This window comes from Scomber scombrus, chromosome 8 (assembly GCF_963691925.1).
Source record: "Scomber scombrus chromosome 8, fScoSco1.1, whole genome shotgun sequence".
In the NCBI taxonomy this organism is placed as follows: Eukaryota; Metazoa; Chordata; class Actinopteri; order Scombriformes; family Scombridae; genus Scomber; species Scomber scombrus.
The window spans coordinates 30,070,329-30,087,037 of record NC_084977.1 but is presented as its reverse complement, the minus strand read 5'-3'; the positions used below and the strand labels follow the sequence as shown (position 1 = coordinate 30,087,037).

Sequence of the window (16,709 nt, the reverse complement as noted above, 5' to 3'; positions counted from 1 at the left end):
TATCTATCTATCTATCTATCTATCTATCTATCTATCTATCTATCTAATAGTAATAATACATTTAATTTATATATCGCTTTTAACAATACACAAAGACACGAAACAATAAAAAGCAATGTAGAGAAGAAACAAAATGGAAAAACTACACAAATAAAAGAAAACATCAAAACAATCAAACAGTAAAAGCCGATTTGAATACTAATGCAATAAATAATGATTGACTAAACCATAAAGCTTCTGTTTTTTTACGGTTAATTGGACAAAAAAAGCAATTTTCATAGTCAACTTTGGCCAATTTTTGCTATTTTCTGACATTTTATGAGTATAACATCCGAGAAAACTGTAATAAACATCAGTTTCAGCCCTAATATATAGTAGATTGTGTGTTATCATCTATTTTAATACTTCATAAATATAATAAAAGACAAACATGCGTAACAATACATGTAGATTAACACAAACACCGACCCCACAAAGCATATGAATGCACGAGAAGTAGCCCATGTCTTCCAACTAGAGAAGCCGCGAATTACGAGTTTAAATGGGGAATTGAAAGCATCATGAACTGCAGTCACAATAACTTGGTTAACTAGTCCATTTTTCTTCTAAACGATGTTATTTCTCTTCGACTTTGTGACCTGAAATTAGCTTGTAACATCCATAACATTCAAACTCAACCGAATATTTATGTATGAGCCTTAAAGTTACTGTCAATCAGTAACCACACAACAAATAACTCGTCTTTTGGCGCCACCCAGTGTGATACAGACTGCAACACCTGAAATGGAGTAAAGAAAGTACGTATTTTCACTTTCTACAAGTCAGTAAAGGAAAAAGCATTAAGATATTTTTACTTAAGCAAAAGTGGCAAGAAAATAATATTAAAATACTCCATTACAAGTCAAATTCCTGCTTTTTAAAATGAGTAAAGTGAGTCATAAATCTACTTTCAGTATTAAAAAGTTAAGGTACTCATAGTGCAGCAGTATGACCCCTGTCAGCATTGCATCATTATATAACATTTTAATCATTTATCATTGCTGCTGTATTAGTGTGTAAGCAGCATTTGTGCAGTGGGTCACAGTTAAGCTAATTTAAACCACTTTAATTAGTAGTTTAATCCACAATAAAGCATCATGTTTTATAAAATGATTGTGCAGTTTGTATAGAAAACAATTAATCTGCATAAAAAGTAAAGAGGAACAAGTGCAAATTGAAATGTAGTAGAGTAAAGGTGTAAAGCAGTAGAAAATGGGAATAGTAATGTACAAGTATATCACTTGTGTTAAAGCACTTAGTTACATTTAACCACTGCTGCAAGTTAAATGAATAGTATAATATACTACATATACAGCATATTCACTCCTTATCAGATAAGAGTCTGTGAGCCTGTGAATTTAGAGACCCTGGAGCGGAGATGAGGTAAAGATCAATGGAAGTTTTTTATCTACTTTTCTCTGGAAATGAGTGTACAGTATGTTGAAAGAGGCGTTAGATTGTCGTTAGCTGCACTGGTCTTTGTCACTTTCACAAGCACACGAGGGCGGACTGCTGTCACACTGCAGTCCAACAGAGGGCAAAGTGCACAAAAGCTACGCGGTTACAGTATAGTTTTATCATGCTCTAACTGTGTTCCTCTCTTTCTCTTTCTCCCTCCCCATGTCAAGTCTCCACCTCATTTTTCTACTGCTAGTCACACACTGACTTTCACTGATCAGGCTTCTGTGATTTTTTACTTCATGTTGAATGAGACGGCAGCCAAGGTAAGCCTCTCTGTTGTCTGTTACCATGTTTAGGTTGTGAATTAACATTGAAATTTAAGGTTACATCTGCTCCCAGTAGAGGCTCCTTACTTTCTCATTAATCCAGTGTGCTCTCATGTAAGACAAATTGGACCTTCTCCTTGAATCTTAATGGTGGTGGCAGTGTTCCAATTTTTTTTTTTAGTTCAGTAAACGAAAAGAACATGTGATGGATGGTAAATCTCGGGGGGATTAACAGTGAAAAATGTCTCCCTGCAGATGCACCGAGAGGGAGATTAGCCTACTGACACATTAAGACACTGAAACCCCCAGGAGACTTGTTTCCACTGAGGCTCAGTGCATCTTAAGAGGGTCATTTAATCTTGCATTAAGTCTTAAAAGCCTACTTTTCTTTGGACGAGTGAAACACCCAACCAGTGGGGGTGTGATAATAAAACTGATTTCCAATGCAAATGTACTCGCCTCAGAGATTCCCCTTCAATAAAGTGACACGAGTTTGGAGCTAATTAGATAGAGCAGTAATTGATTGAGATATCCTTGAAACAAGTAGAATAAAATTAAATTACCTCATGCCACTGGCAGATTTAATTCAACATTTCCATGAGAAAATAGGATCATATAACTCAATAAGGAGTCTCTTTGGGGATCGGATGGACTGGAGGGAGATTAGTTTACTGTGTGAAGTAAAAGCACTGCAGGGGAAGAAGGAAAAACAGAGAAAATGGGACTTAAATAGAGAAGAGGGAGTAGGAGGCTGGAGGATGGCAAGCAAACCAAAAGCTGGTCACAGTGACATATTGCAGTCAATTTCACTTCTGGTATTTTACACATATACTTTCAATTTCAGCTGATGTTCCAGGTGAATTTAATACCACACGACGGCTCTATTCCTGCTCCATTTAAGGTGGCAGTAGATTTTTGTCAGCGCCAAAAGGAGACAAAAAAAAACAGAAAAAAAAAAAAAAAGGATAATCCATTTTGGTATGCCCTCCTTTAAAATGGGAAATGAAGACTATAATTAAATACGGCTCATTTAAGCTCAAGGACTTCTGCTGCTAAGGAGCTCTGCCTATAGCAACGTGTGTATATGAATGTGTGTGTGTGTGTGTGTGTGTGTGTGTGTGTGTGGTTGAGTCACACACACTTCCGTTTGTTTTGGTTCCTTAGGCCGAGCACGGACAAATTTAGATTGCACAAGTCTAAAAATGTTGAAAATACATACCGGAAATTCATAATTGGAGACTAGTCACTCATTAAGATCGAGCGCCTGTGTTCGCCCGACCCTGTCAAACCTTTTCAGCAAGTACATTTTAAAATCAGAGACACAGGAAGGAGGGCATGTTGCATAATGTATGGCTTTTCATTCACTGTAGTTAAGAAAGAAAGAAAGGTCTTATTCAAACTAAAGGTAGAAATACTGAAGTAATCTGACTAAGGTGTCTGGATGATGTAGAACAACCCACCTTTTTTCTGTGTTATTTGAATACATTGAAGGAGCTGAAGATGTCAAATTATCATGTAAAACACCAACAAGAAGCAAATGTCTGAAAAATAGTCAGAAAAAACATAATTTTGTGTTGCAGAAATATGTGTTCTGTCCAGTTATTCTTCCCATGATGCTTCAGATTTTAACTTTTGTGATTTCTGATTTAGTACCAATGAACACAGTTGAAGCTTTCTCAGGCAGGAAGCTGCTGAGGGTCTTTTAGCAAGTTGTATTAGTGGGTTTGTCTATGCCACTCATTTTTTCTACTGAGACAGAAGCTCGAAAAAACAGTGTGAATGCTTCACCGGAAGAAACATACATTGACTCGAAGCCATCTGTTAAGAAATAACTCAGTACAAGAAATACACTTGTTATCTTAGCTCAGAATCACCATATCATCTAAACTCTAAAGCATCTGGACTTTGAAAACACATTGCAAGAAACTGGGCCTGTTTCAGAGACAAATACATACGATGTCTGAGAATATCCGAGTGTATTTCTCATAAATTTGAAGGAGGAGAACGGAAGTGAGTGTATGTGGACGCACAGGGAATGACGTGTGATCAGAAAAGTGAAGAGTAATAAATGTGTGGCCGTCCTGTTCAAGCAGCAGAGCCTCCATGTTTCTAGTTTATAACCTATGTAAATATGGGTGTTGATAACGCTCAGTAACACAAGTATCTCCTCCTTATTGCTAAACCCAACTAAAAAGTACAATTTTATCAGTTCTTCCACGGCAGGCATAATGCACGACAAGCGACGTCGCTCCAGTGTTGCAAAGTGAGGCCATGTGACTGCTTGGTAGAATAAAACACATTTTTTTGAGTTTATTTTTCTTGCAAATTTGCAACTTTATAATGTCGGAAAATATTCAAGAGTGCCGAGAACTTTTTTTGTTTTCATTGACAGTAAAAATTCATTTTTACTTTTACTTTTTAAGTACATTTCAGAGCCTGTACTTTCTTACTTTTACTTGAGTAAAGGAGTCGAATAAGTACTTCTACTTTTACCAGAGTCCTTTTTATACACAAGTATCTGAACTTCTACTTAAATACAGAGTGTGAGTACTATTGCCACCTCTGTAACACACTGTAATGGAAGCAGATGTAAGGATATTTTAAGTGTTTATTAATTACAATTACAACTTCTCCTATGAAGACATCTTTATATTATTGGTTAGGGTTAGAAATGTGTTTTACTATATATTCTGTTTATAAAGGAGCCACGGGAGGAGTTGTAGTTACTAACAACACCATTATTAAACACTTTTATCTGTTTATAACTACATAGCAGTGTGTTATAAACAATTTATGGTGTGTTAGTGTCTATAAATGTTCAATAGGGGGGGGACTAAGAGTTAATTATTACCAATTATTTTAATCAGATTATTGTGATCCTGAACTGATGAAGCCTCTATGATGAGTGACAGAAGTCTATAAGCCTAAAAAGCCAATTATTGAACTAAAACTACACCTTTCACTGCCATATGTTGGTTTCTGAATATACATTTGACTTCCTGAGATGAAAAAGAACTGAAAGCTCTGAGAGGATTAAGCCTCATTTCTGTGGGAAGCAGCCAGTTACTGCTACGGTATACTGGTGGAAATGGTTGTATCAGTGTTTACTATGCCGTGGTCACATGGTCAGGGTGAAGGCGAGGTTAACCACCGCTCTTTACACTACTCTCTCATTTATCTAGCTCCCATAGACATGCACTAACACGTATGTAATTGCTCCAATCCACACGCTAACGAAGAACCCAGCCAGCACTGAATTATCTTTCTCATGGCTTACAGAAGAATGTGGGAGGATTGTACGGAGGAAGCCAACCTAGAGACACATTTACATTTACTGAGATAGTGTTAAAACCAAAAGAACAATCACAGACACGTTTTCTGTCATTGTCAGATTTGTTTTTGGGTGATGAGTAATGAGGGCTCGGACTGCATTACTCTTCTGTGACTCATCATCATCATCCGTCTTCTGGTTAAAAGCCTAATGAGGAGATCCGATGACTAAGCTTTTCGTTGCAGTTCCTCTTTTTCTTTTTTTTTTTTTTTGGCTTTGACTCGATCACATCCTGTAAAAGGATTTTGTGGGATTAATAAGGCTGACCTCATTTGAACTCAAATTTCGCTGCGTTTGGCAAAGATCAGCTCTTTTCTTTTTTTTAAGGAGCTGATAAAGCAACACGCTCAGATAAATGCTCTGCAAATAATCTGCTGACCTGAGGTGAAAATGCTCACTTCTTTAAAAATGTTCCATGACTCTCATTCTCGCCCCCTGCCCTTTCACTTCCTGTGTATCTCTCTGTAGGCATCCATGTGACCGATAGTGCAAGTCATGGAAGACCAGCGGAGAATCGATCTGACCTACATCACTGAACGCATCATCACCATATTCTGTCCTCATGGGTGTCCCGAGGAGACGTACCTGCACAACCTGCAAGAAATCATCCCCATGCTGCAGTCCAAGCATGGATGCAACTACATGGTGAGAGGAGAAGAGTTAGAGCTGCATATCAGAAGGGAGTTTGTTTCATTTTAAGGTTCATTTCAGTTCATAAATGCATAAAAAAAATAGAAAGTCAATTAACCACAATAAAACCACAATAGAAAACAATGCAGCACAAACAAGACAAATGTTATATCACTTCTTTCTAATAGTAAAATGTCTATTTGGCATCAAATGTCACATTAAAAAGAGGAAATGCAACACCCTGACTGTGATTCCAATAGGTTCATTTTTAGACTAGTTGTGTGGCTGTATAGATGGTATTGTATCAGTCCATTGTTGGTCAGTCACTTTGTCCTGGATGAAATAATTCAATCACTTTGATGGACTTGATAATGATATTTTAAACATTCATGGTCCTGTGAGGATGAATTATGACTTTAGTGATACCCTGGCATTTTAATTAGCCCCACGATGAGATCAGAATTTAAATTTGTACATCAGCAAAGCTTTTCCTGATTAGCTTCAGTTGTACATTTTTAATGATGCTAACATGTTAAACTGGGATGTTAAACATGTAAACATTATACCTGATAATCATTAGCACGTTAGAGCTGCATGTGTAGCTGTACACCTGTTAGACAGTTTTTAAAACATTCAGATAAATTAACCCCTGAAACAGAAGTACAATAGACAAATCTCTGATCTTATTGGCTTCAACTTTTGGGTTCTTTAATGCAGGTTTAGTTGTGTAAAATTAAATTTATATCTCTGAGGGCTTCAGAATAGTTATTTGTTATTTAAATTATACATAAAGTTTCCTAAATCTCTAAATCTTATGGCCATCAATCAATACATAGTCTGTTAATTGGCTCTTGATATCTGGCTTTATGCACAATTCTTAAGGCTCTTTTAAGAATTGTATGAAACACGTTGTTTTATACTTATTTCCCCAAACCTCCACAAAGTAGGTAAGTGTAAAAAATTAAGCCTGATTTAAGAAATCCTTAGTATTGCTTAACTTTCTTTTTGTTTTAACATCATTTATACGTTGTTTGTCCAGCAGTTTATGATGTATTATTACTTTCCTTCAGTTTCAATATCATTTATTGTAATTTTACTTTAAGAATATATATTATTAGAAAATACTACAAGTGCATTTCTATTTGAATTGGCAATTTTGTCTGAATATACTCTCCAGTTCTCTATGTTTTCTGTTCCTTTTAGATATTTAAGTTATAGGTAAGTTAAAAAAGTTGAAAAATAATGAATAAAATCTTAAATTAAACTCTTATTTTCCTGATATTCTTATAATATTCCCCAGAGTATAGAAAGATCTTGCATCAGTCGGGTAAATGTGATTTGTTCCTTGTTTCACTTCGTCTTTTTTTCTCTCTCTTAAGCTTATTAACCTCTCTCAGAAGAATGACCCTCTCACCCGAATGACCCACAAGGTACTGACAACACTTCACATGACCTGTGTGAGAGGTTAAATGTTTCAGTGTAGAGCGTGAAGTGTATAACAGCGTGTGTGTGTGTGTGTGTGGTCCTGTGTGTCAGATTTTAGACACAGGTTGGGTGGATCATTTGGCTCCCAGCTTGGATCAGATCTTACGAGTGTGCACGGCGATGGAGGATTGGCTGCAAACCAACCCGAAGCATGTCCTGGTGTTACACTGCAGAGTAACTACATAATATACTAATAATAACATGTTGCACAGTGTTTTCTGAGTGTTGCAGGTGTGATATTGATTCATTGTTTCTGTGACTGCTCTCAACAGGGAGGTAAAGGCCGGATCGGAGTTCTGGTGGCTTCTTACATCCACTTCAGCAACATGCCAGCCAGGTAACACTGATGCCATAAGCAACAAGGAATTTATCCAGATATTATACGTAGAAAGAAACATTCAGGAGCAAGTAAAGCAGGTAAAGGCCAATAATACATATACACTACAAGGAAACACTAGTGGCTTGATTCATTTAACCTTTGTGTCGTCCTCCCGGGTCAAATTGACCCCGTTTGTTTTGACTGTTCCTTCTTTCCTTCCTTCGTTCCTTCCTTCCGTCTGCCCTTCCTCCCTCCTTCTTTCTTTCTTTCCTTCCTCTCTCTCCTCCCTTCCTTCTTTCCTTCCTCCATCCCCCTTTCTTCCTTCATTCTTTCCTTCCCTCCTTCCTTCCTCCCTTCCTCCCTCCCTCCCTTCCTCCCTCCCTCCTTCTCTCTTTCTTTCCTCCCCCCTACCCCTTCCTTCCTTCTTTCCTTCCTTCCTCCCTTCTTCTTTTCCTTTCTCCCTCACTCCCTCCTTCCTTCTTTCCTCCCTCCCTCCTTCCTTCCTTCTTCCCTTCCTTCCTTCCTTCCTCCCTCCTTTCCTTCCTTCTTCCTTCCTCCCTTCCTTCCTCCCTCCCTCCTTTCCTTCCTTCTTCCTTCCTCCCTCCTTTCCTTCCTTCTTCCTTCCTTCCTCCCTCCTTTCCTTCCTTCTTCCTTCCTCCCTCCTTTCCTTCCTTCTTACTTCCTTCCTCCCTCCTTTCCTTCTTCCCTTCCTTCCTTCCTCCCTCCTTTCCTTCCTTCTTCCTTCCTTCCTCCCTTCCTTCCTTCCTTCCTTCCTTCCTTCCTCCCTCCCTCCCTCCCTCCCTCCCTCCCTCCCTCCCTCCCTCCCTCCCTCCCTCCTTTGATTTTTAGTTGATTTTTGTCATAATCGCCCAGCCCTACATGATGTCACAATAAAATAAAATGGGCAAAACTAGAAATGTGAGGTTGCTGTATTGAAACTAAAATAAAACAACTAAAGATGGAAATGTGGGGAAGTAAAAACCAGACTTAAGAATAAAAAGGATAATCCAAGTGGTAAAAATCACACCAATGAATATCAGTATCCTGTGTTAGAGCCTTCGTATACGGGATCTGTAACTGTGAAGCAATGACACAGTATTGACATTCAGTGTTGGACGTGTTTGCTGATCAAAGAGCACAAAGACTGAACAATAGACAGAGTGAACAGAAGCCGATCCGCTGCACGACTTCACCACGCAAGGAAAAGGGCACGACCGTTAATCGAAGAGACTTTGAACTAGACTCTTATTTGATTTTCGGGCAGGGATCCTTGTATACTGTTGGACACCTGTGAATTTATGCTCTATTAATTTGCTTGCGTACCACAGTCTGAGCCGGTAGAGGAGGCAGGACTTTGTTGGTTTTAGATTTTCAGTGTAAACACGACGGCCTTTGTGGTTTACATATCGTCTATATGCACGTCCCTGTTTTTAGCTATGACTCGTGGGATGATGTAAAAGGTCAGTTTGAGGCATTGTCCATTAGAAAAATGGAAAAGAGGAAGTTGTTTCTACATTGTTGGCTCTGTTTTGTGTGTGTTTGTGTGTGTTTGTGTGTGTGTGTGTTTGCTGTTTCATGACCGAACAGCTGACTCTCTGACTGTGACCATTGTCCCTGTGAGACTGAGATATTTGTTGTGTGTGTGTGTGTGTGTGTGTGTGTGTGTGTGTGTGTGTGTGTGCGTGTGTGTGTGTGTGTGTGTTTGAGTGAGTGCAGGTATGCAGGGGATTGTGAATGGGTGTACATCTGATAACTACTGTTTGTTAAGGGGTCAGTTCTTTCAGATTACACAACTTGCTCTGTGTGTGTGTTCATGTGTGTGTGTGTGTGTGTGTGTGTGTGTGTGTGTGTGTGTGTGTGTGTGTGTGTGTGTGTGTAGTCACCCAGATAGTTTTAGTTTTGGTTTTATTTGTCCAAAGAAGTCTTCCTCCACCCGAACACCAGGAAGGTAAATGATATTTAACTGATGGTGTTGACTGGACTGACAGCAGCATCTATTGTTCCTGGTACTCTGAATCATCAAAGCCTTATATTTAGACTTAAACTCTTTAAATTAACTTCATTCATTCAGTCTGACATTGTGTTCACCTTATTAAATTTCTACTCTGTTAAGGCGGGATGGTAACACTACATTTTCTGGACATTTTCACAGAGTCATATGCAGATATCTAATGGTTACACAACACTATAAACACCAACAAACATGTGTGCATAAGCCTACTGTCATATAAACCCAATTCCATATATTAGGCCTGTCACTATAACTACTTTTATTGGATGATGTATTGTCTCAGAAATAATCGCGATAAATGATATTATTGTCCTTTAACCCTCCTGTTGTCCTCGAGTCAAGGAAGGAAGGGAGGAAGAAGGAAGGAAAGGAGGAAGGAAGGGAGGAAGAAGGAAGGGAGGAAAGGAGGGAGGGAGGGAGGAAGGAAGAAGGAAGAAAAGGAAAGGAGGGAGGAAAGGAAAGAAGGAAGGGAGAAAGGACGGAGGAAAGAAGGAAGGTAGGAGGGATGGAGGAAATAAGGAAGGGAGGAAGGAAGAAGGAAGGAAAGGAGGAAGGAAGGAAGGAAGGAAGGGAGGAAGAAGGAAGGAAAGGAGGAAGGAAGGGAGGAAGAAGGAAGGGAGGAAAGGAGGGAGGGAGGGAGGAAGGAAGAAGGAAGAAAAGGAAAGGAGGGAGGAAAGGAAAGAAGGAAGGGAGAAAGGACGGAGGAAAGAAGGAAGGTAGGAAGGATGGAGGAAATAAGGAAGGGAGGAAGGAAGAAGGAAGGAAAGGAGGAAGGAAGGAAGGAGAGAGGAAGGAAAGAAGCAGGGAGGGAGGAAGCAAGGACAGAAGGAAGGAAAGAAAGAGAGAAGGAAGGAAGGGAGGAAAGAAGGAACAGTCAAAACAGACGGGGTCAATTTGACCCGGGAGGACGACACAAAGGTTAAAGATCATTTTATACCACTGATATAATGATAATATAATAATATAATAATGTAACGGGGAGAATGGGTGCTACTCTCCTGTATGACACAGACTGCCATTATGGTTGGGGAGTTATTTACCTTTAATTCTTCTGCAGGACGAACACAGTGAGGAATGGAGGACACTACTCACTTAGCCAATGTGACATGAATAGCCTCTTAGCTGCTGATGTGAAGTGAGGCAATACTGAGGTCAATAAAATGATCGAGGTCATGTCCATGTATCATATGATAAGTCCATATATAGATATAATGATGTTACACTATTGTACTATAAGTTGATAATTGTTGTGAGAGGCCTACATTACCATATGTGTCTGTTTTAAGTACATCCAGCCCTGTTTCCTGACATGAATATCAACCAAAATGATCTACAACCCCAAATACCACCAGAGATAAACCCCCCCAAAAAAAATGTTATTTCTGTAATTTTTGGTTGAACTGACCCTTTAAATGATCTGAATATATGCGTCTCTCTCAGTGCAGACCTTTCTCTGGACCACTTTGCCATGAGGAGGTTCTACAGCGACAAACTCTCCGCCCTGATGACCCCCTCCCAAAAACGGTGAGAGCCCACTGGATATGATTAAGCGTGTGATCGCCGTAGGTCAAAGGTCAACCCCTTAGTTCAGCTCGTACAGCCTCTGATCTTTGATGTAGATCGACGGCTCAGTTGTGACTTTCGACCTCGGGTCACTAATCACCTGATTTATCTTTGCTGAGAAACAGTTCCGACCATAAAGCGACGAAGCAGATTATAAAACAAAGAGACTCACAACCACACTTTCATCAGGTTTTAACGTCTTTACAGATATTTGTAGCAGATAAACAACATTGCTGCATTCATTCATTCATTTCTCTCTCTCTGCTCTCCAGGTATGTTTGGATGCTGGGGAGTATGTTGAAAGGAGGATTAAAGATGTGTCCTTCTCCGTCGTTCCTCCTCTGCGTTGTTCTTCACGGTCTTCCCAAAATAAGAGCAGATGGAGGTGAGCAGCAGATGATCTGAATTTGTGGGAAATAAGTAGATAAATAGCAGTAAAGGTAAAGTTATGCAGCAGCAGTGCAGTGAACATAGTTTGATAGTTTGTTTTGCTGGACTTTGGGTCACGTGAAAGGCAATTATTATATAAAATGATCTAACTTTATACGCAGTTTTATAGCACCATTCATATAGGTTATAATGTAGTTTAACCCTCCTGTTGTCCTCTGGTCAAGGAATTAAGGAAGGAAGGAAAGAAGGAAGGAAAGGAGTAAGGAGGGAGGGAGTAAGGAGGGAGGGAGGGAGGAAGGAAGGAAGGAAGGAAGGAAAGGAGGAAAGGAGGAAGGAAGGAAGGAAAGGAGTAAGGAAGGAAGGAAGGAAAGGAGTAAGAAGGGAGGGAGTAAGGAGGGAGGGAGGAAGGAAGGAAGGAAAGGAGGAAGGAAGGAAAGGAGGAAGGAAGGAAGGAAGGATGGAAAGGATTAAGAAGGGAGGAAGGAAAGAAGGAAGGAAGGAAGGAGTAAGGATGGAGGGAGGAAGGAAGGAAGGAAGGAAGGAAAGAAGGAGGGAGGGAGGAAGGAAAGAAGGGAGGATGGAAGGAAGGAAGGAAAGGAGTAAGGAAGTAGGGAGGAAGGAAAGGAAAGGAGGAAGGAAGGAATGAAGGAAGGAAGGAAGGAGTAAGGAGGGAGGGAGGAAGGAACGAAGGATGGAAGGAAGGAAGGAAAGGAGTAAGGAGGTAGGGAGGAAGGAAAGGAGGAAGGAATGAAGGAAGGAAGGAAGGGAGGAAGGAAGGAGGGAGGGAGGAAGGAAGGAAGGAAGGAAGGAAGGATGGAAGGAAGGAAAGGAGTAAGGAGGTAGGGAGGAAGGAAAGGAGGAAGGAAGGAAGGAAGGAACAGTCAAAAGAGATGGGGTCAATTTGACCCGGGAGGACGACAGGAGGGTTAAAGTGCTTTACAGCTGATTAACAAGCTGAAGTGTAAACTGAGGACAACAAATTGCAAAGAAAAAAACAATGCAGAGACCAATGCACATGAGAGAGAAAATAATAATGATAAAAATGTCATAAATAAATAAATAAACAATAAGATAGGATTTATAGCAAAAATCAAAAATTAAATAAAGTAAAAAAATAAATAAGAGAAAATTAAAATAAGACAAAAAGTTGATTAAAAGTAAGACTGAAATACTAGGTTAAAAAAGAGATTCATAAGAGAAAACAAAAGTCAAATAAAATAGATAACATCTGATAACAGTGAGACTAAAACTAGATTAAAAAAGAGATAATTTTTTAAAACAGAAAACATATTTATAATCTTATCCAGGCCGGTTTGAACAAGACTGAATGAATCGAGGAAAACAAAAGAAAAAGAAAAAATCATCCCTCCTCTGCTTCAGGCACAAGTCTCAGAGCTTTTATATGATCCAGAAAAGGCTTTTTCAGATTTGCAGGGTCTTATATTCTCCAGCTTGAGATACTTCAGTGCCTCCTTGATCCAATCTTTAAATTTAAGGGGTGAAATGAGCCGAACCAACAAAGGCAGTGAAACCAAAGACCGTCTTCTTCTTCATCATAAGGAACGACAGAAATTGCTGTAATGGATTGGAAGTCATTTTCCCGCCATGAGCATTTTGCAGCTTAAAAGATATTTAATGATCCCGGCTGCATCTGTTAGCATTTTATGCTAATTTTGCATCAGTAAAATAGACTTTTGCATTACTTGTGTTGTTCACAGATAAATGATGAGTGTAGCAAGTCATGCATGTGTTCCTATTTATCATCAGTGAGTTTGCTCCTTCAGGAAAAGTCACATTTAAAGCAAGTTGTAGTGTGGATATGAGAGTCCTTTAGGTTTAGAGTTTGTCCCACAGCGTTGGAGCTACAACAGTAAAGCATCACTTTCAATTAAAAACACTTCAACTTGTGTCTGAGGCCATTTTAAAATCTACAAATCTCATCCATTTAGTTTGTAATGATGTCATCTTTTTACAAAATTGTCTTAGGATGTTGTCTCTTCCTGAGAGTCTACCAGAGTCTACAACCTGTTTGCACGTCTGCAGTCTAGTAAGAAATACATCATCTTATACCACATACATTTAACTCTACACATTGTACGATGTAGCAGTATATATTATAATAATATGTGTGTTTATATTTCCACCTCAGCCATGTTAATGCAGGTCAGACAGACCGGCTCTACATGGTGCTGCAGCCAGCTCAGCTGCTCAAAGGAGACATCATGGTGAGTATCAGTGTGTCCTTATGTTATTTAGAGTCATGCATGTTTTTTATTCTTTTGGTTAAACATTAATACGATTACTAATTAGTAATTACTTAATCTATCACAAATGACTATAGGGGCCCCTGCAGATAATAGAAGATAGATAGATAATAGAAGCCAATAGAAGATAAATGTGCTGCAACCCTACTTATTTATATGTTTTTATACATTTTTTAATACTCTTTTATTGCTCTCTTGAACCAAACTCCTGTGTTTCTGTTTTATTTATTCTTTTTCTTTTTCAAGCTCCCTATTCTATTTTTTTATGATTTTTATAGTCTGTCCAAACAATTTTAATGTGTGTAAGTGGTGTAAGTGATGGAGGACAAAATCCACAGTCCTCCTTCTGTGTAAAAATGTATTTAAAAGTTGGGCACTTGACTGCTGGTTTAAGACAGACAATTGTGAACTTATCCTTTAATTTGTTATATAATATATTGGAAAAAACAAAAACAAAGCATATAAATATATAAAACACAGAATTATGAAATAAATTAAAAAAAAAACATTTAAAAAGTAGTTTTAAAAATGTAAAATGTTTCACCTCTTTATCAAATTGATCAGAACTGATTATTTTAGTCCCTCAGTATTTTTTTTGCACTATAAGCTTTATCAAACTGATTATATGTGTACTTTTCTTCTTTTGTGAATCACATCTTATTGCATCTTTTGTGTATTAAGTCAATTTCTATTATTTATCATTATATTATTTAATAAAAAGGCATTAATCTGTGCTTCAGTCTTTCATGGAGCAGCTTACATGTGTTATATTCTTTGTGATTTCAGGTGGTTTGTTATGATAAAAACAGCCACTCAGCCACCCGTCAGGTCATCTTCCGTGTCCAGTTTCATACGGGCCTCGTCAACGGACACGCCCTCACTTTCTCAAAGGCGGACCTTGACTCTGCCAGTGAAGGTATTTACAACCTGCTGCGATAGTCCGAGCTCCGCCAACGCTTGTTTCAGTTACTTTCACGCCCACCTCCACCACGTTATCAGTCTTAATCTGTAACTGATAAATCCTTCAGTTTTTCTGCTCGCCTCCCTTCTTCCAATGTAAATATCACGTACCTGAACTAACCTTGGAACCCATATCAGCTGTGCTGGGCGGCAGGTGTGACGTGCACATGGGAGCATGACCAGTATGCCCAGTATGTTGTCCACCTGACTCTGTTTTTTTTTTTTTTTTTTTTGTGTGTTAATTTCCAGATGCTCGGTTCCCAGAAGATGGAAAAGTGGAGCTGTTACTTTCTGACAGCCCTGAAAAGATCAAAGGTAGATTCTCTCTCACAATAACAGATTTTTAAAAGTGTTGTTTTTCCTTTTTTCCTTTTTTCTAAAAACTTAAAAATGACATATAAACACAAGGTACCAACGTAAGGTTTTGGAGCAGGATAACACAGCAGAGAAGAGGAATGCAGGTATGAATGTGTTTCAGATGTTAAAGCTCTTGTTGTTCCCAGAATTGAGAGTTTATTGGCTCAAGTTTTCACATTTCTGCTTTTATTACTCAGAATTTCATGCAAATTCAAGAAGAGCAAAGTTTTTTTGTTTGTTTTGCACCATTAGATCTTGGCAAATGTCAGAGCCATAACTGAGATTTGTACTTTAGTCAGACTTGTGTCACAAAAATGCAGACGTTAAATATTTATTTATTAGGCCAGTGCACTGAAAGGACTGATACTATAAAGGACTCAGACTGCACATTTGCTCATTTTATTCTTTATTGTTTATCATAGTGGAAGACAACCATCAAGGCCTCTTTGACAGCATCTTGCAAAAAAACCTAGCAGAAATGTTGAAAACTCCAGAAATTATAACTTCCATATGGTTTGATGGCACTGACCAATAAGGAGCTTACAACAATGTTTTAATTCATTTAATGCAACCTGCAACCATTTGACTATCATCTTTTGTTCATGGTCATAACACCAAATTAATCTCACTGTGAACTTTTTCACTGTGAAAGTTCACATGAAATCCTGATGCAGCTGGTTCCTGGCACCTTTTTTATTTTTAAGCTCACCTTTTGTATGTATGTTGCACAAGTTTGGAAAAAACGTTCGCTGTGATTGGTCGGCGTCCAATTTGTTATCTTTTGTGTCTTTCAGTCAAGTCACGGCAACGAATTATGACTCTTTGTTTGCATAATCGAGCAAAGTGAGCATATCGAAAGACAAAAATATTGAGTCTGACTCAGGTATTAGTAACAGGTTTTTATATTATAGGTAAAAAACCCAGACAGAAGGAAGGGAGGGAGGAAAGGAAAGAAGGAAGAGAGGAAGGAAATGAGGGAGGAAGGAAGGGAGGGAAGGAAGGAAAGGAAAGAAGGAAGGGAGGGAGGGAGAAAGGAAAATAGGAAGGAAGGAAAGAAAGAAAGAAGGAGGAAAGAAGTAAGGTGGAAAGGTAGGGGGAGGAAAGAAAGAGACAAGGAGGGAGGGAGGAAAGGAAGGAAAGGAAGGAAGGAAATAAGGAGGGAGGGAGGAAGGAAGGACAGAAGGAAGGAAGAAAAGGGGATGGAGGGAGGAAAGAAGGAAGGGAGGAAAGAGAGAGGGAGGAAAGAAAGAGAGACGGAGGGAGGGAGGAAGGACAGAAGGAGGGAAGGAAGGGAGGAAAGAAGCAACAGTCAAAACAGACGGGGTCAATTATATTATTAATTATACTGCAGCAGAAACCTCAACATTTCAAACTATTTGCATGGCTGTTCACCATTCGTTGTAATTTAAGTGAACTTCCCCTTTAAAACCTAAAATAAGAAAAAAAAAGTGATTGCCAAAATGTGCAAACAAACCTTCTTTAACTCCCAACTGTTTTTTTTGTTTGGTTTTGTTTGGCTAGAGACTCCTTAAAATGAAGAAATAACTTCCCTGGTTTCATATGACCACCAGCTGTGACTAATTCAACAAAAGAGTGATTTATATTATTTTTAGAGTCTCGAAGAAGTGAAATA

General features: G+C 38.8%; 1 protein-coding gene across 6 annotated transcripts in view; it reads left to right on the top strand.

Annotated features, from left to right (window-relative positions):
* Positions 1–698: 698 nt before the first annotated feature.
* The window catches only part of LOC133984390 (tensin-3-like), a 66,163-nt gene continuing 50,152 nt past the window's right edge, over positions 699–16,709 (top strand). For 2 of the 6 annotated variants that reach the window (XM_062423689.1, XM_062423686.1), the window contains exons 1-11: positions 1,652–1,763; positions 5,566–5,742; positions 7,107–7,157; positions 7,264–7,386; positions 7,485–7,549; positions 10,983–11,066; positions 11,378–11,490; positions 13,482–13,542; positions 13,645–13,720; positions 14,546–14,675; positions 14,969–15,034. In XM_062423689.1, the coding sequence (XP_062279673.1) occupies positions 5,593–5,742; positions 7,107–7,157; positions 7,264–7,386; positions 7,485–7,549; positions 10,983–11,066; positions 11,378–11,490; positions 13,482–13,542; positions 13,645–13,720; positions 14,546–14,675; positions 14,969–15,034 (919 nt within the window). In that variant the 5' untranslated portion in view covers positions 1,652–1,763; positions 5,566–5,592. Of the gene's footprint in view, positions 798–1,651; positions 1,764–5,565; positions 5,743–7,106; positions 7,158–7,263; positions 7,387–7,484; positions 7,550–8,395; positions 8,992–10,982; positions 11,067–11,377; positions 11,491–13,481; positions 13,543–13,644; positions 13,721–14,545; positions 14,676–14,968; positions 15,035–16,709 lie in introns of those variants that run through there. The other 4 variants (XM_062423688.1, XM_062423690.1, XM_062423691.1 and 1 more) reach the window with 4 other exon arrangements.